The 24,847-nt window shown below is 27.7% G+C and overlaps 1 protein-coding gene across 1 annotated transcript in view; it reads left to right on the forward strand.

Annotated features, from left to right (window-relative positions):
* c12.2 (von Willebrand factor A domain-containing protein c12.2) overlaps positions 1–24,847 on the forward strand; it is a 168,237-nt gene that overhangs the window by 75,269 nt on the left and 68,121 nt on the right. The window contains exons 6-11 of the mRNA XM_075374827.1: positions 646–804; positions 5,034–5,261; positions 6,641–6,844; positions 8,504–8,664; positions 14,619–14,782; positions 20,386–20,492. Coding sequence (XP_075230942.1) covers positions 646–804; positions 5,034–5,261; positions 6,641–6,844; positions 8,504–8,664; positions 14,619–14,782; positions 20,386–20,492 — 1,023 coding nt within the window. The remainder of the gene's footprint in view (positions 1–645; positions 805–5,033; positions 5,262–6,640; positions 6,845–8,503; positions 8,665–14,618; positions 14,783–20,385; positions 20,493–24,847) is intronic.

Consider the following 24,847-nt stretch of genomic DNA (forward strand, 5'->3'; position numbering starts at 1 on the left):
TGATGAGATCATCATTAGGCAGTCGTAGCTTATCTCACCCTAAAGTTTCTTGGGAAATTGAGACTTTTTATTAATGGTGGAACTAGCAGCACATTTTTGTTCGGTGATTTTGTGTTTATCATTTTATTTTATCTGGTAAAATTGCTTTTCCTCTAGAAACTAAAGTCAAATTTTATTAAGGAATATCTTAACGTATCAGAATTATGTGACTTCTAGAAGAAGCATTCAAATGAACTATAGTTTATTTTTTTTTGAGGGGGTCTGACTGGATGATTCAATGAGAAATGTGCATCTTGTCTCCTTGGAACTGGATGACCATTTTTCCAAGGGTACCAAAAGTTAATCGTAAATTTCTATTATTTAATGAAAATAATGACATTTTCTGTTATTGTTGTTACTATTCATGAGTTATTGTATTGCTATGCATTAATTGTCATAGAGAACTTTGCAGTAGATTTCAAATTCTGCACTCAGTTGCTTCAAATGAAAAAAGTAATCTTACTCTTTTTTATGATTGTATATAGTAGTCTTAAGTGATAGTATCATGTTATTATTGATATAAATACAATAATTTATAACTTAGCCTGTTGAAGTTTGATGTTTTTATTTATTAGTATACTTAAAATTGTTTTTTTTTTATTTTAGGAGATTGAAGCTCTTCTTTTATCTACATACAGTGACGTGGATCCTAGTAAATTAACATCACTGCTTAGCTGCTCTTTTACTATGATTTCATCAGAATCAGCTGCATTAGGTCTTCCCGATTTTCCTTTAGATAATGTCTTACCAGCTGCAAAATTGTTTGTAAGTTGTTTTTTCCACCATAGTTTGAAATTTATTTAATGTTCTGCTTAATCAAAACACTGGTTGGTTATAACTGGAGTTATGATTGTTTGAATAATTCATTAATTTGCTATACAAAGAATTTTTGTAAAGTAAGTTAAATTGTAGAAAAATTATGAGTGCTCTTTTTGTATTAGTTAATGTAAAACTAAAAATAAATAAATAAAAAAATTAAAGCAGCTTTATTTAACTTAATTTGAAAAAAAAAAAACAAAAATAATTTATACAGCACACAACCAATCCCTAGTTTGTGTAATGAATGATGCTTTCATAATTCAATTTTTGTGTATTTATATTCAGTAACACTATAGATACAAAACATGTTCATGTAACACTTATCTTATGTAGTGAATTGCTCTGTTTATTAGTTCTTGGCTACTGTATTTATAAAATAAAGGAGATGAATCAGTGGTAATTTGAAATGCTTGAGAATTCACACTTGCTTAAAATCATTTCAAATGTTCAAGATTGTTTGAAATTAGCAGTTTTCATTCGTGTTATGGGCAAGACAAGATAATATGTCAATATGATATAAAGTTGTATGTAATATGCAATTGTTTAAGAAATGTTATTTCAAAATGCATTTAAGTACCTGAATTAGTTTAAAAAACTTGAGATCTAAAAATAAAAAAGTTTATTAAAAACAAATTTGTTTATTAAAACATTTTAACTACTGAAATGTTTTAAAAAAAAACATTTCGGATGTTAATGTAAATACACATTAAATGTGTTAATTTACATTAATGTAAATACAAATACTAAACTCAAAGTTATGAGTTTATTTACATTAATGTTGAAGGAAACTGTTATTTTTACGTTGCAAGTAGTTGGGAAAAACAATGAAGAACAAACATTTCATTACATTGTGAAAGTACTCATATTGTTTCAAAATCTTGAAAGTGGCATAGCTATACTTAAGAACAACAAATATTCAGTGCTATGCATGTGAGGAATGGTCTCCTGTAGTTTATTGAGCTCCAAACACTGCTTCACATCATCATGCGAAGTCTTTAAAAATGCAGGAGGAAATCAGCCTCACAAGTGATTCATTCACTCTGTTCATTGAACAGAGTGAACAGACTGCTTGTCTGCTACATTGTGTTGTAACATTTAGGGACTGCTTGTGTTATAACATTCATTATATATGTTATGGTAGCATTAAGAAAGACTGGAATAGAATAGATTGTAAAGCAACAATCCATTTAGATGTACCCTTACTGTATTTTGAAGCAATACTAAAGCATTACTTTTACAAATACTCTTCACTTCCGGAAAGGTGTTTCACATTCTGATCAGTAAGGAGCAGAATGAAATTGTGTACAGATTTATTGCAAAATGTCTTTGAATTTATTAAAATTGGACATTTTGTTGCTTTCTATAAAAATGACACAAACTGGACCAGAGTGACCGTGTATTGTAACATGGTCCTGAAAATACAGATTCAGTTATTTAAAAATACTATTACCTGCTTGACTTTCTGAAATGTTTTATTTATAGACCGTAATGATTTATTAACATAATTTTAATTAATTTTTATTTTTTATTTTTTTTTATTGCAACTCTTCATGTCAATAAAAGAAATAAATGTTTGCTTTGTTAATTTTACATTTGTGTATTATATATATATATAAAATACTCGTATATATTATTTTACTGAAAATTAATCTTTTTAAGATTCATATTATTTCTCTGAACTGTTAAATTTTATTAAATAAACCACCTAGTATAGAATGTTGAGATAAGACATATCTTACCTTAATTTCTCATGAAAGTACTTTTGTGGCATCCTCATCCTCAGTCTTGATTGAAATAATTTTGTTTGTTGCATTATAAAAATAAAAATACTAAAATAATGATAATTGTATATTAATTTACACAACTGCTGCTATCTATTGCAGTTTTTATAATAATGTCTCCCTCAAACTGTCAGATAGTTTATCAAATTGAGATTTTGTTTGTTGAAATATGAAATATTATACATATTATATATGTATAATATTTATCAAATTGAGATATTGTTTGTATTTATATTTATAATATTTTTCTAAAATATTTAATTTTATGTCATCTTTATTAATTTCCAATATTTATAAATCTGTGTTAATATCAGAAATAGAATGTTTATTGTTTATTAAACGATCTTCATATTATATAAACCTAATTTATTATTTTTTAATTTCTGTATTCGAGAAATCTAATTTTAAATGATGTATTTGTTTTTCCTACCTAAGTAGCATCACAATTACATTTAATTTTATAAATTTCTCACAGATTGTTTATTTTATTGTTATTATTTAAAAAAAAAAAAATTTATTATTTATAAAAAAATATTATGTACTAATATTATGTGTATTATTATGTACATACTATTTTAGGTATTGTTTGTAAAGTAGTTAGGTAGTTATTTTGTTTTGATAATTGTTTTTTTAAAAACAATTTTTTTTTTTGTGGTATAATATATGTATATATATATATATATATATATATTTGTTTATTACATAAAAATAAATTAAAAAGTAACCAAGAAATATTTATGAAAGTTATCATTGTTATAAGAAATATATGTCAGCAAATCTATTCTGAATTTAATAACAGATATCATACACAAAGATATATCTTACCTGGGATTTCTACTATCAAATATTTCAAAAATGTATTTTGAGGATTTTGAGAGTAAATTAGATTGGTATCACTCATAAGTTTTAATAAAGACATTAAGTTTTAATGTGGACATGGTATATTGAAATTCTCATTATATACTTGTACGAACATTTAATAATTTTAAATTCTTATACCGAAAATTTAAAATTCACATTTGAAATATATAATAATAAAATGTTAAATTATTTAATTATCGATATTGAAATAAACAAGGACAACCAAATTCAAACATCAGTGTAATAATGATCTAATTTAATAAACACTAATAATTATCACTAATCTAATAATTAATATAATAATGTAAAAATCTTTAAAAATCAATTCACCCTTGGTCTCATAAAGTTAACACTTGTACAAATATAATGTATAATACAAACATTTATACCAGCAAACAAAATTTCAATTTGTTAAACTATTAGACAGTGTTTGAGGGGACATTCTTATAAAAACTGCAACAGATTGCACTGTAAATTAGTATGCAATTATCATTATTTTAGTATTTTTATTTTTATATTTTTATGATGTAATAACAGAATTATTTCAATCAAGATGCAGGATCCCCTGAAAGTACTTTAATGAAAAATTAAGGTAAGAAGAATTTAAATAAAAAGTACAGAGGAATAATATGAATCTTAAAAAGATTAATTTCAGTAAAGTAATTAAATATATATATAATATGAGGGTTTTATATATATATATATATATATATATATATATATATAAAACCATATATATATATATAAAACCCTCAAATGTATATTGAGGGGTTTTTTGAAATGTATTTTTTCAAATGTATATTGAGGGGTATATTGAAGGTTTTTTATATGGTTATATAAAACCATATATATATATATAAAACCCTCATGATACACATACAAATTGTATGTGGCAGATATTCATTCTTTTTATTTTATTTTTTTGTACCACTGTAATCATAATGTACACAAACATTTAATATTTTAAATCTTATAAATGATAATCACGAAAGGGATCTTCTGTAAAAAAATTATGTACAGATTATTTTTCTGTGGAAGTAACGTTAAAATATTTATTAGTGAGTATTTAATTTATTATATTTAAATCTTTAAAGACAAATAGATCTTTGTAATTCCTTTAAAATGTATTTACATGAGAAAATTGATTAAAAAAAGTTTTATAAAACCTTATGGCACAATTTCTGGCCTTCCCCAGTTTACTAATTGAGAAGATAATAATTGTGAACATACAGGGCAATACATATTACACTGTGCATAATTTTTTAATTTCTGCTGAATGAAAACATTTTTTATTGTTTTCACTAAAATTAAGGTACAGTATTTTATATTTTTAAATAAAACTAATTTTTTTTGTCTCTAATTTTTTAATTTTTACACCAAAGGCTACATATTTTTGTGGGTTACATAATTATTTAAAGTTACCATAATAAATTATAGTAATAATAATAAATTATTATTTTTATGTATCATCAGTCTTATGACCTGTCAAAATTAATCTGATTTTTATAGATTAATATTGTGTTAATGTTTCAGAGTAATTTTCCATGGTTAAATGTTCATTATGTATTTCATCGTTTGTATCCAATGAACAGTTTTTTAACAAAAGAAGGTAGAACATCTGTTGAAGGAATATTGGCATCATTTGTTGAAAGTGAAGAAAATGATGTGCATAAAATTAATGGTCCAGTACTTCGTTTAGATGGCCAATCTAAAGGCTCTGTAAAAATATCCTGTGGATCAGATACTCCTGTGCCTGTTGAGGTATAGAATTATTGATCCTCTTATTATTATTTTTGATAATATTTTGTCTTATAATATTATTTTGGGGATTAAAATATTAGTAATATATCTTTTTAATATTTTTTAATATATTTCTTAATACAGTCTCCTTCAAGAATGAGTTAATTACTTCACTATCGTTTCTAATGAGTGGTTGAAAATTCAGTCAAATCAACAGGTAAAATTGCTTATTTATTTAAGTTAATGATTGCATAATGAAAACTATTTCCTGTTTTCGTCATTATTAAAATCGAGGAAAAAAGTAATGGAAATTTATTCCTTCAGAAGTAAATCCTTCTTATCTTTATGTCTTCCATTATCTAGTTGTCGTTTTGTCGAGGAGTAGATCACAGTCCTCTACTTGAGTCTATCCTTTTATCATTCTCTCAGAGATTAGGTGTATTTTTCAGATCTTTCTTAACACACTTTATCCATGTGAACATCTACTTTCTATTACGTTAAGGTTAAAATCTCCTTAGTACTTTAAAGGTAACACTGTATTTTGTCATCTTGTCTTGCATTCACTCTAAGGGTATTTTTAAATAACTCATGAATATAATTTAGTTACTCTTCAGTAACATAAGAAATTTTCAATACTCTGATATACTCGTAATTCACTTGTTACCTGCTGGACTCTTTTGCTGATTTCCTGAATAATATTTCTCAGTTCAGATATTTTATGTTGCATCAAAATTAATTGAAAAAAAAAAATTCCCAGTACATATTTGAAATTGTGTTTTCTTTGTTTCAGTACTTTATCTATCACTTTACACTCTCTTTAACCAAACAAAATTTTTTTGCTTGGATTGTTCAGTCAAGTAACTCTACTATATATTGCTTTTCTCTCAAAATTGCTTTGTTATTGGAATAATCAACAACAAACAACCTTCTTTTTCCATCAATTTTTTTTGTTTCCTTATGAATTTCCACAGTAAACAAAAAGGGTGAGATATAATTTTTCTGTGATGAGTTTCCACCATAAATCTTCTACTGTGATTCTTGCAGCTGTTCCACAGGTTCTTTTATTATTTTTATAATTTATGTATTTCTTTGGACATTCATTTTCTTGTCAGTGCTAACCATTCTTTCTTTCCAAAGGTTAAAACTATTTTAGGGTTTTATACACAAGGACAAGATAATCTGCCCTTGTTTTTGTAAAATGTTAGTATTGCAAGAAGTTATTCTTTGAAGATATACTAGTTAGTTTTGTAAGATTTAGTCTTATGAAGATTGTTATAAAAAGCCCAAGGTTAACAAAGCTTTAGTTTTATGTAGTTTTATTTGATTATATGAGTATATAGACTTGTAGACTTGTTTTTGTTATCCATTCAGGGAAGTTAATGTTAAATTGTTTTTTACAGGTGTTGTGCGGTGATTCAGAATTTCAAAATACTAATGATTATGTGAAAACAAATTATCAAGATTCTTGTTTAGCAGAACTAATACAGAGTCATTCAGTGTTTGATATCTGTGTTATTGGCCCAAGAGGTTGTGGTAAATCTCTTCTTGTTACTAGACTTGCTCATTCCCTTGGATATCGTGTAGAACCTGTTGTTATGTATCATGTAAGTTTTTTGATTTAAAAGAACTAAAGAATGTATGTTGAAAGTAATATTTGCTTCAGTGATAAAATATAATTTTTGTTCAGTTCTAGCATTTCCCTTGATTAAGCATTTTTTTCCAAGTAGTCTGATTTTATTTGCATTGGTTTTGATTTGTTAAAAATAATACTATCATGAGTATTACATGAGTATCATGAGTATTATACTGTCATGAGTATTTTTTGTGCAAAATAAAATCCATATTAATAATTAATTTTACTAATTTAACTTGTGGTTTTTTCTTTGATCTCATTTATGTTATTTAGTTATTCATTCTATGAAAATTTGTGTATCCATAAAAAAGACTTATTAGATTATGTTTGGGCATGTATGTATTGTTTTAACGATTTGAAAAATCTGCATAACTGTAGTATTGTATTGTAACAATGTTATTACAATGTATGTTACAATGTTGTATTGCATAACTGTATGTAAGTAAGAGAATTTTTGTTGTTATACAGATTTGGCTAAACTAAGCACATTTGTACTGGTAAAAATTATATTTGTGTCAACTTGTACTGCATTTATTGCTCCATTGAGTATTACTTATCATTGTTCTACATGGACAATTAAGAAAAATTAAGTAAAAGAAATTATAGATTTTGTTGCTTTTTTTTATTATACATTGAAATGTTTATATTGAAAAGGTGGCAGAATTTTATATTGGTCATATGACCTAAATTTTGCAATGCAATTTGTGCATATAATGCAGCTAATAAAAAAGACATGTGAGTTTGAATTGTTTTGTTTTACTTTATTATTTAAAGTTTGATAAAAATAAAAATTTTATTTACAAATATTGATGTAATTATTTTTTATATGATATTCATCCATTTCTAATTGTATGCAAATATTATTTTGGTGAGAATATAAATTAAGTATCTACTGTAATTTTAATTTTCATTGCTCCAGTCATGTTAAACATCCCTGAAAAATTGGATTCAAATTTTTATTTTCTTAGGATGTTACTTATTTATCTACTTCCAGTTCTTTTGTAGATTATCTTCTTTACCCTACTCTTCTTCATTTTTTTGTATGGAGTGGAGTTGTAGGGAATTTTATATCATGAAAACAAAGTGGTAAAGATTGTTTTCCTATGGAATATGACCAGTTATGTAAAAACCTGCTTTTTTTCAAATTGCAAATTATTTATCCTGTATGTATTATATATTTCTTATTGTATAATTTTTTATAAACAAGCCCAACAGTTTACATTAAAACCTAAAGTTCATCATTATCGAATATGAATTAGTAACAAGTACTACATTGCTTCAGTTAATCTACATCCAAAATGGTCCTTACAGGAAAAGTCTTAATATTAGGATATTTGAAGGAAAATACATTTAATAAAATACTAAAGGCATTTTAATCAATAAGTGCAGTTATTCTTAAAACTTTTGAACGGTGTTGCCAATGGTCAATTCACTAATTTGTCACTAGAATTATTAATTACTTATAATATATTGAGGTTTCTAGGTCTTTGATTTGAAACAAAAATTCTAAAAACTGAAATATAGCTACGTAAGTATAAAAAATTTTGTCTGTTATTTTGTTAAAATTATCCATTTTTTTATGTAAGATTTATGAAAGTAAATCCTGATTACTTTTTTTATTCATTTTTAGGATATGACATCTAGAGATTTTATCCAGCAGCGCAGCACATTACCAAATGGAGATACTATTTGGCAAAATGCTCCACTTGTGAATGCTGCTCTTGAGGGAAGATTAACAATACTTGATGGAATTCATAGAGTACATCCTAGCACACTATCTATATTACATAGGTAATGATTAGTATATAAATAAAAAATAATAAATGCAAGGATAAATAAAAAATTAATTGCTTTAGATATATAATTTTTTTATATTTTTTATTGAATGTTGATTATTCATGATAATCTTCAGTTATTCCCAGTTATCTATTTAAGTTTTTTTATTTGGAGTTCATAAGTAGCCTTATCCCTTGTTTGTTTAGGAAGTGCATCTATACCATCTTATTTCTTGAATCATCCATCAAGCCAAGATGTTTGTTAATTAAAATTTAACACATCCAGTCAGACCTTGATCTGTCTATCTCCCACATAGGGAAGCAAGCACTCCCTTGCCACTCCATGTCGGTTATACAATTCATTGAACGTTGGTTAGTTATTATTATGTGACAGGAAACTATATGATCAAATGTTTCACAAATTACTTGCTTTCTTCCTACATTTTAATGTTGGATTTAAAAAGGTATGCTATATTTGAAATAAAGATTCCTAATTTTTTGTTTTTCCTTGAACATGATTTTCTGAGTAACCACTATTTATTATGGCTTTTTTTTCTTCCTACCCCCACTAGCCCTGGACCCGCTGCAGAAGCACACTCGAATCTAGGGGTGCCATTGCCTCTAACCTTCCAGGCGACCATGTCAGAGCCGGCTATGCTGTCCCACCCAGTCAGCTGGGACTAGGTCCTCTCAATTGCCTGCCTCAAATCAGGGGTCCCTTAATCGGGTCTTGGTCTTTGCCTCAAATCAGAAGTACCCCAAACAGGGGATTTATTATGGCTTGTAGAGAAAAAAGGTTCACTCTTTATTGATTAGTCCTTATTTTGGGGATTGTTAAAATTTTTAAAATCAAACTGATTAAAAATTCAAATCAGATATCACAGTACAACAACAATAATAGAATAAATAGTGTAGTAGGAGTAGTGATAATAATTATATAAAATTTTAAGTTGTTCATAATGAAAGTAATGTTGTAAACAATAGAGAAGTTTTTACTGACTATTCTGGACTTTATATGAAAAGAAACAATGTTTATAAATGTGCAAAGATCATTGTGTAGAATGAAAATTGTTGGTACAAACTAATTAAGTGGAGTTACTTGCACAAAGTGAAATCAGTAGAAATATTGTTATTTGAAATCCAGTTTTTTAAGAGATGGGCCAACATAGATAAACCAGAAGCAGAGACTACCACTTTTAAGTTTTAATGGTATCTTCAGCCCAGGATTAGGGACTATAGTAGATCAGTAAAACAGTAGTTGAAGGATATGCAACAGATGGTCATTGTAATGAAGAGAAGAGGGGCTGGCAAATTTATGAAGAAATTTTTAAAATGCATTATTTAAAAGAGCCGTAGAAGTAGCTGAGGTAAAAAAAGCCTAAATATTCAAATAAAAAAATTAGACTGATTTTATCCTGGATATAATTGCATGAAAGGTGCATTAAATTAGTTTAATATAAAAAGTAAACATTGGTTAACTTAGGTCCAAAATTGATTTTATTTTATAACATTAAATGAGATAACTTACAAAATTAAGAAGCAGCTGTGTAAATGATGACAAATTGGACTGTGTGAAGAGAAATTAGTTATCTGAAGTGAAAAAAAAAACCAGTTACCTTGAGCTGATGATGGTAATGAAAAAAAGTACATATATATATATATATAAATATATATATATATATATATAGAGCAATAGAAGTTTCAGCTGAGTGTCAAATAAAGTAAATGGAAATATGAAATAACAACTAAAAGCAACTAAATAGCAACTAAAAAGAAGAAGATAATATAGTTTTTATTAATATCAAATATTTATATAATTATTTATTCAACAATCTTACCTGAAATATTAGGTTAGAGTAAAAGTCCCTTTATTACTCTTTAAATTAATGTAACTCTTATATGTATGTAATACTAACTATATTTTAAAATTATTATGGTGTAACCATCAACAAAATGAAAACAAAAACGAAACAGTAGAAGATTACTAAATCTTATAGTGGTATTTATTATCAAGTGCACTGAAACAAATGCATAAATAAAATAATAAGATATTTCATCAAATCTGATGTGGACACCACATGACTTCCTTGTACGTAAGTCTATTAAATTACATATACACATTTTTAAAAGTACATAAAATTTTATTTCACCAATAACTTATGACTTTTTTCATATTTTTTTTTTATTGTTATTATTGAATTATTATTTATTGTAAAACTTTTTCACTATCAGAGGTTAATAATTATTAATAAATCAACATATTTAAATGAAGGCAAATGAAGTTACATTCGAACTGATATGATTTCTCTTGTAAGATCCAAATATTTCATTAATTAAAATTTTATTTGGCTATAACTCTGGAACCAATGAAAATAAGTACCACTTATGATATATTTCTGAAAAGCTCTCCGTGAGGTCTGGTTACTGCAGTTAAGAAAAATTCCAAAATCCAAATTTTTTTGGACACTTGGTCCAGTCGATTCTAATCAACAGAGGAGGTGCACAACTAGATGTTACAATAGTCCTAAATCGAAAATTTCAACATTTTACGGCCAATTATTTTTGAGTTATGTGAGATACATATGTACGTAGGTATTCACAGTGTCACGCCGAAACTAGTGAAAATGGAGGGATGGTCAAAATGGATATTTCTGTTGAAATCTGAAAACCGAAATTTTTTGCGATCACAGTATTTCCTTTTGTTTGTACAAGGAAGTAAAAATAGGAAGTGAAGATAACAAAAATACACAGACTTATGCAAAATGGTCAAGACTGGATTTAACAAAAGAAGAGATACAAAGAATATGAAAGAACCACTCATTCTTGTCACTGTGGACAGAATATAACAATGGATGATCCAAACCAGTAAATAACTAACTTATATAAAAAATAATCAGATTTATTGGTGATTTCTATACACATGAAATTGAATTCAGTTCCAGCCATGTACCTGGTACTGAAGTTCTGAATTTTACTCCGTCTGAAATGTAAAAATTAGTACTCATAATGAGATAAAAGTACTGTGGAAGTAGTTACAGCCTTTCTGTCAGTACAGTGAAGCTGTACAGAAACAAATAAAGGAAAATAATTTTAAAGCCCTTTTATCTTAAGCTTGTGATAATCATACTTCATGTAAAGTAAAATTTGTGAAATTGTTTCACGTAAGTTCATAATAATTTTAAAATAAATAAAATTAAAAGGAAAAAATTAATATGTTTAGATTTCAGTGATTAAAAAAAAAATCTTTGAAAAAAAAAGATAAATTAAAGATGAACTATTATTCTTCATCATTTTAACTCTGTTATTATAGTTATAATAATGCAAGTGATTTACATATATAAAACTTAACTTCCTATAAACTGATATCCATGTTATAGAGTATTGGTATTGGTAAAGAGTTTTTCCTTTTATTTAAAAGTTAAAAGAGGATACTGATTAACACTTCAGTAAATTTACAAAATATTAAGCAAATGAAACTAATTCAATTCACTTTTAAATATTAAAAATAGTTTTATTTCACAAAAGTAAATTAATAATAATTAATAATGTTTTTATTTTCAATATACATTAAGTTAATACAGTTACAATTTTTGAAATTGTATATTTTTTAAAGTATTTGTTATATAAAAAATTATAGGCCAAATCATGTGTTTGCTAGGAGAATCTGTAATTGCTTGTCACTGGTTCTCAACTCTGGAGCCTTTGGAGGCTCAGGAGGAGACTGGTTTCTCTGGTGGATTTAGTGCTCCTATTGATCATCTATCTATGCGGAATGGATTCATTAAGCCAAAAATCAAAACCATTGTAAACATTCTGTTATATATTTATTATATGAGTATTTATGGATCCATTGTGCTTTAGTATACTAGAAATAGATGTATACTTATGTATGTGTTAGTTATGCTAGAAATTAGGATTTGTAAATTATGATTACTATTATTATCATATACTATGATTAAATATTTTTGTAGATGTGTGGATTAATGATCTATATGTGTATAATGTTACTTTTTTCTTATAGAAATAGCTTAAAGCTCTTTTAATCTATAATGAATGATGAAAATATCATAAAATATGCAGTAAAGATATGTGCTATTACAAAGTTTGTTCTGTTTAAAATTAAACTTTTTTCTAAAATATATGTTAATAAATGAAATCTTTTAAAATATATATACCTAACTTCAAAAAATGCTTTTAAAAAATATACAATAATGCTTTTTTCAATATTTTTAAAACATTTTTGAAGTCAAAACCAAATTAAAAATGACTCCCAAAAATTATTAACCCCCTTCAAAAGTCAGAATTTTAATAATTATTGATAAACTATAATTTTATAATTTGTATCATGGTATTTTTAGAAGGTTTTATTAATTTTTGCTAATTTCATTTTATTTTCATTTTTTAGCTGTATGTTTATTTAATATGAATACAGGTCTATGAAAAATACAGCCTATGAGAATACAATTAAAATAAAATCTGATTTTAAAGCCCTTTTATCTTAAGCTTGTGATAATCATACTTAAAAATTGCTTCATGCAAGTACATAATAATTTTAAAAATAAATAAAATTTAAAAATAATTAATACGCTTAGATTTCAGTGATTAAAAAAAAAATCCTGTGAAAAAAGATTAATTAAAGATGAACTATTATTATTCATCATTTTAACTCTGTTGTAGTTATAATAATGCAAGTGGATTACATATACAAAACTTAACCCATATCAGTATTGGTAAAGAGTTTTTCTTTTTATTTACTTATCCCTTGTTGTATGCATGAGTAAATTGATGGGTGTATGTAGCTTAAAAATTAGTTAAAATTTATGTTTCTATTTCAGTAAATTCTTCTGTACTACTTTTTCATTATAATTTAAATATTCTTGAAAGAACCATAGTTCTTATTATAACTCAGTGCTCTTTTTGAAAATTTGATTATTTTTCCTTTAGTAAAGGAATCTGCTTCCAAGCTAGTATGCTAGGTACTTCTTTAGAAATGTGAAATAGTGGAAAATTAATGTATAATTCCTAGACCATATATATATATACATATATATATATATATATATATATATATATATATATATATTTCTTTTTGCGTGCACCTGCACACATCGATATTGACTGGCATTGGTATGTAATCATCCTTTGTAAAAAAAAATTGTGAGTGAGCTGTCTTGTATAAAATTTCCAAGATATAAAAATAATGCTCCTCCATTTGATTCTCTCAGAAAATAATAATTAATTCATTTGGAGAAAATTCTAATTAAGAATGAAAAAGTGTTCGAAAGATTTTTTTTTAAAGCATAAGATGAAATTTAATTCATTATGATACATTAAATGTTAATGTAACTTTTATTAAAAGAATATTCTTTCCATTTTAATGGGATGTAATGGAAATACTCTATTTTTTCATACCTAGGAAAGGCCTCTGATATACTTTACTGGTTATGGTGTGTAATTTTGAACTTTAGTTATTTAGCATGTTTGTACTTCTTATTCTTGTGTAAGTTTTGAATATATTGATCTATGTTTACTACTACACTTTGAAATATATCAATTCTTGGGAAAAGATTCAGTGGATACTTGTTTGAAATTTGTTTAACAAAAGCCTAAAAGAAATATGCCTTAGGTATATAGTTTTCTGCTGCGAACATGGCTGTGTTAAAGATTTGAAAACAATTAAGATTCTAAAAAAGGGGTATTACCCTTTACAGAATCTTTGTTAGAGTTAGGATGCAACTTTATTTTTTGGTTTCATTATCATTTTCTGACTTGGAACTTGTTTTAGTAAATAAATTTTCATAATGGTGTATTAGATAAATGAAAATGATAAGGTCTGTGTTTATTTATAGTTTCAAGCAATTGGTCAAGGTGACAACTTGTATCCTTAATATAATTTGCATAATATTTTAAAAGTGAATGTTATTTTAGGTCTATGTTTTTTTATAAATAACATTGTGAATGTTATTTTAGGTTAGTGCATGATCGTGAGTTACAACTATATGATGGACGACGATTAATTCGATATGATCGTTATGATGAATTAGTTGCTGAATTAGGTGAACAAAAAGTCATTGAATCTGGTCTTTTAAGGATTCATCCAGCATTTAGGATTGTAGCTCTTGCTGAACCTTCAGGTACTATTCTTTTTTCAATAACTAACAAAAATATTGTCTTGTGTTCGTGGCTCGATCAGGATATTGAGAGATTGACAATTGAAAATGTTTATGTAATTACAATTTATTAGTTTAAAAACATAAGTAAAGAAAAAGAAAAATCAGTAATAATAATAATAATAATAATAATAATAATAATAATAATAATAATAATAATAATGACAGTAGTAATAATAATCGACAATAATAAAAATAGTAATCACAACCATTATAATAATAATCAGAATAATAATGAAGACAACAGCAAATAATAACAGTAATAATAATAAACAAATATTAATCATAGTAATCACAACCACAACAATAATAATAAATATCAATAATAATAATATACAGCGATTTATATATTTTGCTGATAATTTTGTTTTGTAAACAGAATCTAAAAAAAAAAAAATTAAACAAAACAGAATTTAAAGTAATCGTCAGGATTTATTTACTCGCAGGTAGATAAATAATGAAAACTAGAATTCAGTCCCATTGACAAAAAATGCTAGGATGACCACTAGTCTTAACACTTTTAATTACCAGTCTTGTATTAACAATAATAGTACAATAGATAAGACAAGTATAAAATTCTTTCGCTGCAAATACTTTTGCTGTTGACAAATAAAACTATCTTAACAGTTTATGAATGAAATTTAGTACATTATCTCTTTCACTTATAGTCTAACTAACTCACTGAACCATTTCTTGTTTTCATGTACTGGAATTACTTGTAACGTCATCGTAATTGTGCCAAACTTAGTTCACTAGAAATTTGCTTCTACACTGACCTCCTTGCAGAATGCTCTCGCTGATTGATGTCCTGCAGAACTGATCTCGCAAACTCACATCTTGCAGACTGATGTCATAACGTCTTGCTTAGACTGATTTCACAGAACTCATTTCAGCTGGTCTTCCCCAGAGTATTTATACTCCTATCTTCATTACCTGCTGGACTGGACCCAACTCAAAGTGTGAGAATGATCGTCCGCCCTCACACGTTCCCTTGAATTTCCTACCCTGGTCCGTAACTCTTATGTTTGCAGCATAACAAACATTTGTCTAGATGTGTCAGTCAGTGGGCAGTATTACAAAAGACAATTATTAAACAGACGTTACCTTTACTAAAAGGCTTCTTTTAGCCCCTTTCCAGATTCCTCCCATTATATCTTCTACTACTTTCTTCTTAATTGGCAGGAATCCATTGCTCATGTCCGCTATACTGTTCTTGTTACAATATATTCACAGTAATTTTTTTTTTCTTTCCTTCTTTCTATCTTTAGCCTGTTTCATTCTTGAGTGTTGTAAAATTTTAACTATATTAGAACTTTTAACTCTACTATGAAAAACAGGATTATTGGAAAATGTTTTCAGCAAAATCTTATTGTGTGGTTGTAAACATTTGAAACGTACTGCATGTTTTTCTTTTAAGTTTATATATTTTTATGTTTATTTATATTAAAAGAAAAAAATGAGGGATAAAAAGTTTTCAAGTTTTTTTTTATATCTCTTTTATATAATCATCTACATCAAATATGCATGAAAATTCAAGGATACTGTGTGCAAATCCAAGTACATCCAACACTTCATAAATTTTAAATTGAACTTGTTTAAAATTATTCTGTTGTTTGTACATACAGAAAAACCTCCTCTATATATACACATATAGGTTTTTAAGGATATTTCTGTCATCTTATAAACAGATCCCTCTCACCAAAATGATGAAAAACTTTTATATAAACGTAGATCTGAAAAATATACTTTTTGAGATTATAGCTAGCAAAAGATTTCTTCTACATTTCTGTTTCAAACATCAAATAATGTTATACTAAATCCCCTCATATTCAAATTATTGAGCAAATTTAATGATTTATAAACTTATATGAGAAACTGAAAAACAATCAGGCATGAAAGATCAATCCAGAAGTGTATCTCCAGTAGCTTCCAAAAAAATTTGGATCAAAAAGCATGGTTTATAAATTTTTGGCGCAGATTTACTTTGTTAAATTGTCGTTTATCAAATAAACATCAATAAAAAATTTATAGAGAGTTAGTTCTAAGAAAATTGATGTGATTGAAGTCAGTGAGAACCAAATAACAAAACATTCTAAAAAACTTACCCAAAAATTGAGTTTAAAGGTAAGCCTACTTCTTTCAAAATAATTTTATAACAAAACCAAATTATTATTTAAAACATTTAATATGTCATTTAATTAAAAGATAATATTGCAGTTGCTCAAAATGTACACTCCGAGAGTACATTTCAGCACAGCTATTTGTGGATGTGACTAACTTCTTGAATATACTTCTTTTTTCTTTTATTTCTTAGAAAATATATTCTGTATATGAAAATTCATTTTCATTGTCAAATCTATGAGCATGTTTTAATGTCTTCATATATCCTTAAATGAGAAATCTGATGGATTCAAATTAGAGGATCTGACTGGTCATGCTCATGATCCTCCTCAACTAATCCACCTAATGGAAATTTTATTGAAAAAAAATTTAGGTAGGTATCCCCTCAAGATTGATTATTAAAGAATGATAGGATCAAGAGCAAGAAATGATCAGATCATTTCTTGTTACACTGTACCAAATACTTATTGAAAAGCATTTATTGTAGTTGATTCATAGGTTGTGAGGACTGCCATCATTTAAAATGTAGTGTTTCTTGTTCTATATTTATAATACTTATACCATTAAATGAAACCTTCAGTTAATCAGTGAAAAGTATTTTGATGACTAATGCGTTATTTTCCTATAACCATTGGTTTTTCACTTAATTCACTGTTCATAAACATTTTGTTTCAGATGTTGTAGACAGCACAACACAAGTGTGTATAGTAAAGATGATGTTGATGAAGACTTTAACATATTATTCTCCAAATGGTAACATGTGGAATTTTCAAATGTGCAGATAATAATTCTGTATTTGTTGAAGATTTTGCTGTAATGTAGGCAGTATTTGTACATGAATATTACCTTTTTGTTCTAAGTTTAATATGAATAGCTCTTCCTCTCAGTTTTTTATGTGTATCTAAATATCTGCCTCTTGGGAATAATTTGGTTAGGAAATTGTTGAATCTTTAAAAGATTCTGTAGCATTATCATTACACTAATTGTAGATAAAATCCACAAAATTAAATAAATTTTTTATTTATGAATTTATTATGCATTTTTCTGTTATTGTTCCAAATCAAAATTTAAGAAAAAAGATACTGAATGAATGATAACTAGTACATTAAAATTACTAACAAAAGTTTTACTCTTCTCAAATTGAACTTTATTTTTTTACATTGAATTTTTGTTCAGAATAACATTATCACAACAAAACTTTTCAAGGAACATATTGTTAACCTATATAACCTAGCAAAAGTTAACCTATGGCAAATTTTAAAATGAAATATGGTCAACTAATATTATGCAAATTATTGCTCTTAGCAGCTTAACAATATACTAAAAGATAAATGAAAAATTATATACAGTTTAACTGAAAAACCTTTTACTCATTTGTAGTGCAAAATTTTAAAGATTTTTTCAATAAAAATGGATTTAAAAAAATTATTTGGTTTTCATCGACTTTAATACATACATTTTTTCAGAACTAAAGTCTTATTTGATTATTGGTAATTTAAAAACTAAATCTATGTCAAAAGCTTGCTTTTTACAATTTTTTAGGTTATTCAGCAATTTTCTTGGAAACTACTGGAGTAACTGTTATGGGACTCATTTTTAAAAATGTTTCATGTAAGATTACACATAAAACCAATAAATTTGTTTTTGTAGAGTTCTAGTTTAATATTTTTTGATCCTTAGAGCAGTGTTGAAGAAATATTTTGCAAGCCAAAATCTGAAAGCAAAACATTTCCATCTACATTTATATGACATTTGTTCTTTATTTTTGTGAGAGGTATACCTCTCACAAAAATTAAGAACAAATGTGCCTATAGTGCCTATAGAGTACACCTGAAAATTTTACCAGTGTGTATGCACATGTGTATATTTGAGGGCTGTTCTAAAAATAACTGAACATTTTTAATTACATGCCAACATAGGAAATATTTAGTGATGTGTGATTGGCAACATTGTGTTCCACATAACCTCCCCTGTAACCACATATTCTTAGATTGTTGATTTCTTGTTTTTGTTTTGTTATTTGAGTGCAACATGTTTAAGTGTTAATAGTGATTTTTATAATGTGTGATTTTCAGGAGCAACAATAGAATGTAAAATATTGCATGAAACGGAAAACTTTCACAGAAATGTTTCAACTTTTGAAACAAGCTTATGGAGATGATGCTCTGGGTTGTATACAATGTTATGAGTGGTTTTCACGAATTAAAAATGGTCATCAGTCAATTGAAGATGATGCTTGACCAGAAAGGTCTTTGACTTCAACTGATGACACCCATGTTCTGAAAATCAACGATCTGGTGCTACTGTCAGAGAACTTGCAGAAGCGAGTAGCACCTGAGTTGGATCATGCCTTGACATTTTGACTGAAAAATTGAATATGCATTGAGTTGCAGCAAAGTTTGTTCCTTGTTTGATGACTGAAGAGCAGAAAGAACATTGATTGGACATTTTTCAGCAACTTCTTGAACAAGGCAATGACAATGAAATGTTCATGTAAAGGATCATAATGGGAGATGAAAGCTGGGTTTACGGCTAAGACATTGAGAAATAAGTTTAATCATCACAATGGATTGGCAAAGGATCTCCACGTCCCAAGAAAGCTCATTAGGCTCGACCTAACGTCAAAGTGATGCTTTCTGTCTTTTTTCGATTTTAATGGAATGTGCTTTTGAGTTCTTCCCTCAAGGTGAAACAGTGAACCGTCTGTACTATCAAGGTGCTTTACAATGGTTATGTGAAAAAGTCCACAAAAAGAGACCAGAGTTGGGATGAAACAACTCATGGTTCCTTCACCATGGCAATGCACTGGCACACTCAGCTTTGTCAATTTGTCAGTTTTGTGCCAAAAATCAGGTGGCTATCTTTTCTCAGCCTTCCTGCTCACCAGACTTGGCTACTTGCGATTTTTCCTTATTTCCGAAATTAAAATCAGTGATGAAAGGATGCTGTTATGAGACTACTGACAACATTAAAGCAAATTCATCTTGGACCTTAAAGGCCATTTCAAATGAAGTTATCCGTGACTTATTCGCAAAGTGGAAGCACCGCTGGGAAAAGTATGTGAATAGGAGAGTGGAGTAGTTTGAAGGGAACAAGGACTAATAGTCTGTAAAATTAATAATAAAGATTAAAAAAATAAAGTTAGGTTATTTTCTGAAATACATAAAGTTAGGTTATTGACCTCGTAAATACATACTAGAGAGGTAAAGAGAAGAGTTTTTTCTTTGATTTGATGAATTGATGAATAAACTTTAGTTTTCTAGCTTTATATTTTTTATTTTGTTACTTTAAAGGTTCAAGTGGTAGTGTTGATGTGGAAACAGAATAATATCTGTAATAATATTCATTAGATAGATATTTGTGGAAGTCACAAAATTGGGTCTCTTTGTTTTAACCTTTTACCTTTGCTCATTGTAATTGTTGGCGTTTCTTTTATTCTTATACAGGTGGAACAGAATCACAGTGGATAAATCCAGAATTGCTGAGCTTGTTCTTTTATCATGAGCTGAGATCACTTACTGCTGAAGAAGAGATATTTATTATAGAAAATCAAGTAATTTTTTTCATTTAAATGTTATAACTTCTGTTATACAAAGTGTATCACAAAATTCTCCCAGTATTGGAGAGAATTTAATAATTTTGTATAAAATTTAATTCTGAACCAAATGATGTAAGATAAATTGAATAAAACAAAGAAGAATTAGAAAACGTTGCATTATATTTAGAAGTAGTACGTTACTATATTTGTCAGAAAAGTACTTCTTTAATGAAAACAAAACCAAATTCTTTTTTGGTGATGTGAAATATTTGTAAAAATAAAATTTACTGTTAAAAATTGCTATAAAAAAAATTGCCCAACAATTGTAAAATAAAAATAAATAAACAAAAAATAGTTATATTCTTTTTATTAATGACAGAATTATAATAAATTATTTTAAAAAAACTATTATTTCAAAGTTGGTAATAGAATAACAACAGCTGATCAACAATGTGCAATACTGGTTACTGGTAATACTGGCAAATACTGGTTATGTGCAGTATTAGTGTCTAAATAATTCTGTAAGGTACATTTAGTATATCATATACTGAGAACTATGCTGTCATTAGGAAAGGTTATCTGTGAATTTTAGTTTGAACATGATCGGTTTGGTATTGAAGTAATGCTTTTGCAACTGTAAATATTGAAGTTGCTTTTGCAACTGTAAATATGTTTTGTTTACTGACAAGGCAAATTTATTTGAGATGTCATCAACAACTTATGAAATGAGCATTCTTGGACAGATATAAATCCTGATGAAATGGTGGAAGATGATTTAGCATCAATGTATGGCCCATACAAACTTATTTACATGCTGGTATGGTATTCATTTCAGAAGTGTATCATGGTAATGCTACAGCTGTTGCAGTAGAATATGAAATATGTTTCCTGAATTGCAGGATTTCAGATCCCAAAATAATTAGCGTGACTTTTCACAATTTTCGGGAAACAGGTTCACTACCTAGCATTTGTACCAACTACAAATGATCTGTCCATCATGATGTTGTTGCTGTTGATGAAATTATTGTCAATGTAGTTTAGGCAGTTTAGTGCAGTCCAGGCTCAGTACATGACATTTTTCTGAGCAGATCGGAGTTTTGCATTTGATGGTTTAGAGGAGACTTAAATGAAACAAGTTTTATCCTTATTATAAACAGCTAATTCAAAATCTACACCCAGGAGATGGCCCACTTCATTTAGAGTTTTGCAACTGGTGCAATACAAATAAACAACTGTAAATATGTTTTGTTTACTGACAAGGCAAATTTATTTGAGATGTCATCAACAACTTATGAAATGAGCATTCTTGGACAGATATAAATCCTGATGAAATGGTGGAAGATGATTTAGCATCAATGTATGGCCCATACAATCAGCTGTTTAGGCTGTTCATATTACCTGTTCTTAAATACCGAGGTCTACTTCCACTTTCTTCAAGAAGAATTGCTGCAGCTGTTTGAAGATGCGTCTCTAGTGCTGAGGTGCAAAGTATACTTCCTGCACGATGGCATGCCTCCCCATTTCTCTTGTGCCATTCCTACTCATTTAAATCATTTCCCTGAGAAATGAATTGGTCATGCAGGTCCACATTCCTGGCTACCAAGATCACCTGATCTAAAATTTTAGAATTTTGTGTCTGGGGATGGATAAAAAACATTATATACAAAACAAAAATACTACATAATTGTAAAATAAATTCCATTAATACATAATTATCTGTATTATGGATGCAGGTGAGCAACTTAAGGGTGGTTTTGAAGAACTAAAAAGAACAAAGAAAGCAGTAGAATTGTTTTGAAAATGGTTGGCTCATTTTTGGACATTAAGCTTGTACATATAGTGCACTTTGGTCTATTGTACTGTTTTTAAATAAAATTCAAATTTTTCTAACTTATCTTTGTTTTATTCATTGTATTTTACACTATTTTATTCATTATTAAATTCCCTACATGTTTTGTTTTAACATTTTATGTGTTTATTACCCATTTAATAAAGTTATTCTGTCAAATATAAAAATAGTTTTTTACCCCAATTTATTGGTTTTCATCCCAGATTTCTCAAAAAACTGTTGCAGATATGGTTCTGGTACCTATTTTATTCAATTTTTCAGGTAAAAAACTATAAGAAATCTCAATTCATCTTTTTAATTAATGTTGTAAAAATTTCAGAACAACCTCATTTCACTCGTGAACGAACCATTTTAAGACATATAATATATGAACCTTTCCCATTAGTTTCACAGTAGAATAGGTTATGAAAGTCCCTGGAAAACTTTATGATACACGGTATATTAAAAAAACAGAGGAAATGAATAAGAACCACATGAACTTAATTGTGCTGTTCATTGTGTAAAAAGTTAGCACTTCTGTCATATATTAAAATTGGTTTAGAAAAATTAAGTTGTAATTCTTGTTAATGATTGATTACTAAATCGTTTCATTAATACAACATACTGATTCTAACGGGTGTTTCAAGAAGTATGCAACCCCTTTGTTTGACAACACAAATTTATTACAAAAATATTATTGTTATTAAAATACTTTTATAACAATATTCAAATTACCTTTAATAACTTTACAGTAGATGTTCAAAATGATTTACTGTGATTTCAATGTAAGTTCATAAGCATTTCATAACATATGCAGCCATGATTTGTAATGTTTGCTCAGTAATGTTTGAAATCTCACTTTCAGTGTTAGCCTTCAATTTGTCAAGTGTGTAAGGATTGTTTTTAATAACTACACTTTTTAAATACCCCCAAAGGAGAAAATCTGCTGGTATAAGATCTGGGGATCATGGAGACCTCTACCCTTTTGATGTCAAATGATGACAAAAAAATTCCTGTAACATATCCAGCATCTCATTGTCAGTATGAGACGTGTAATCGTGTGTAATTCCTGCTGGAACCTACATAACTATGCTGCATTATCCTGCTGGAACCAACACTCATTTGTGTAAACCTAATAAGTATTTAATGTGTGATTAAGTTTCAATAAACCACACCATCTAGAGATTTGTCAAAAAATAAAGGGGCCCTATTACACGAAGCCAGGAGATCGCATACCAAACACCAATTTCATGTGCGTGTAATGGTCGTTTATGAAACGCGTGAGGATTTTCAGTTCTCCATATTTGACAGTTTTGGCTGTTAATGTATCCATCCAAATGAAACCATGACGCATTGCTGAAATAAACATCATCCAAAATTTCAATACCGTTGTCATCAACAAGAAAACGAAACCAACGACAATACTGTAAATGTTTTCTGTGGTCTACTTCTTTCAATTCTTGAATGACACCAATGCGATAAGCATGCAATTATAATTTTTCAGTAGCCCTAAAAGCTGTAGATAGTGAAAGCTCAGCTTGTGAAGATACCTTTCTGAGCGATTTTCTGGATGAGCAAGTCAATGTTCTTTCACATCCACCAGAACTTCTACTGTTAACAGTGATGGTTGACCTGTGCTTTTCCTATCATATACACTTCCAGTCTCAAAAAATTTATTAATCAAATACAATATTGTTGACTTATTAGGAACTGAAGAATTGGGAATTTTATCTGAAACTGTCTTTCACTCGTTTATAAAATTCATATGTACAATAAGTCTAAAAAATAAACACACATTCGTCCTTGGGAAACAATATAGTTAATAGGAACAAATTTATACTGGTCTAGCACTAGTGCATAAGAAGGACATTCAAACTCTTTAAAGCTGCTAACCTTGAGTACAGTGTTACCAACTGACTTTTAGGGAGAAACAAAATTTACTTATACGTGACCTCTACCTTCTTAAGCTTAGGGTTGCGTCCTTTTTGAAACGCCTATTATTTTCTTTAAATTGAATAAAGTAACAACAAAACTAGAACTGCTTTCTGTAGTTTTTTTTTATTATGTATAAAGAGTGATGTGATTCATGTAGTAGTGTTGCCAGCTCATTCTACTAGTGAAAATAAGAAAAATGTTCATATAAACATGGGTTTGCAAATGCTCTGTTACAAAAGATTTTAGGAACCCAAATTAAGGGGTAAAACTGATGATTTTCATATAGTTTTTGTACCTGAAAAATAGAATAAAATAGGTTGCAGGGTTTGCAAACACTCTGTTAGCAAAAGATTTTAGGAACACAAATTAAGGGGTAAATTTGATGATTTCATCTGGTTTTTGAACTTGACAAATGGAATAAAACAGGTTCCAGAACCCTATCTCCAGTTATTTTCATAATATCTAATGTAAAACAGAAAGATTTCATGTTTGAAAACACGTTTTTTTATGTTTGTAATATAAAAACTTTGTTAAATGACCAATAAATGCATAAGATTTATTATTAAAACTTATAGAGAATTTAATTCTGAGAAAATAGATGTTAAAT

The sequence above is a fragment of the Lycorma delicatula genome, chromosome 1 (genome assembly GCF_047948215.1).
Source record: "Lycorma delicatula isolate Av1 chromosome 1, ASM4794821v1, whole genome shotgun sequence".
NCBI lineage: Eukaryota > Metazoa > Arthropoda > Insecta > Hemiptera > Fulgoridae > Lycorma > Lycorma delicatula.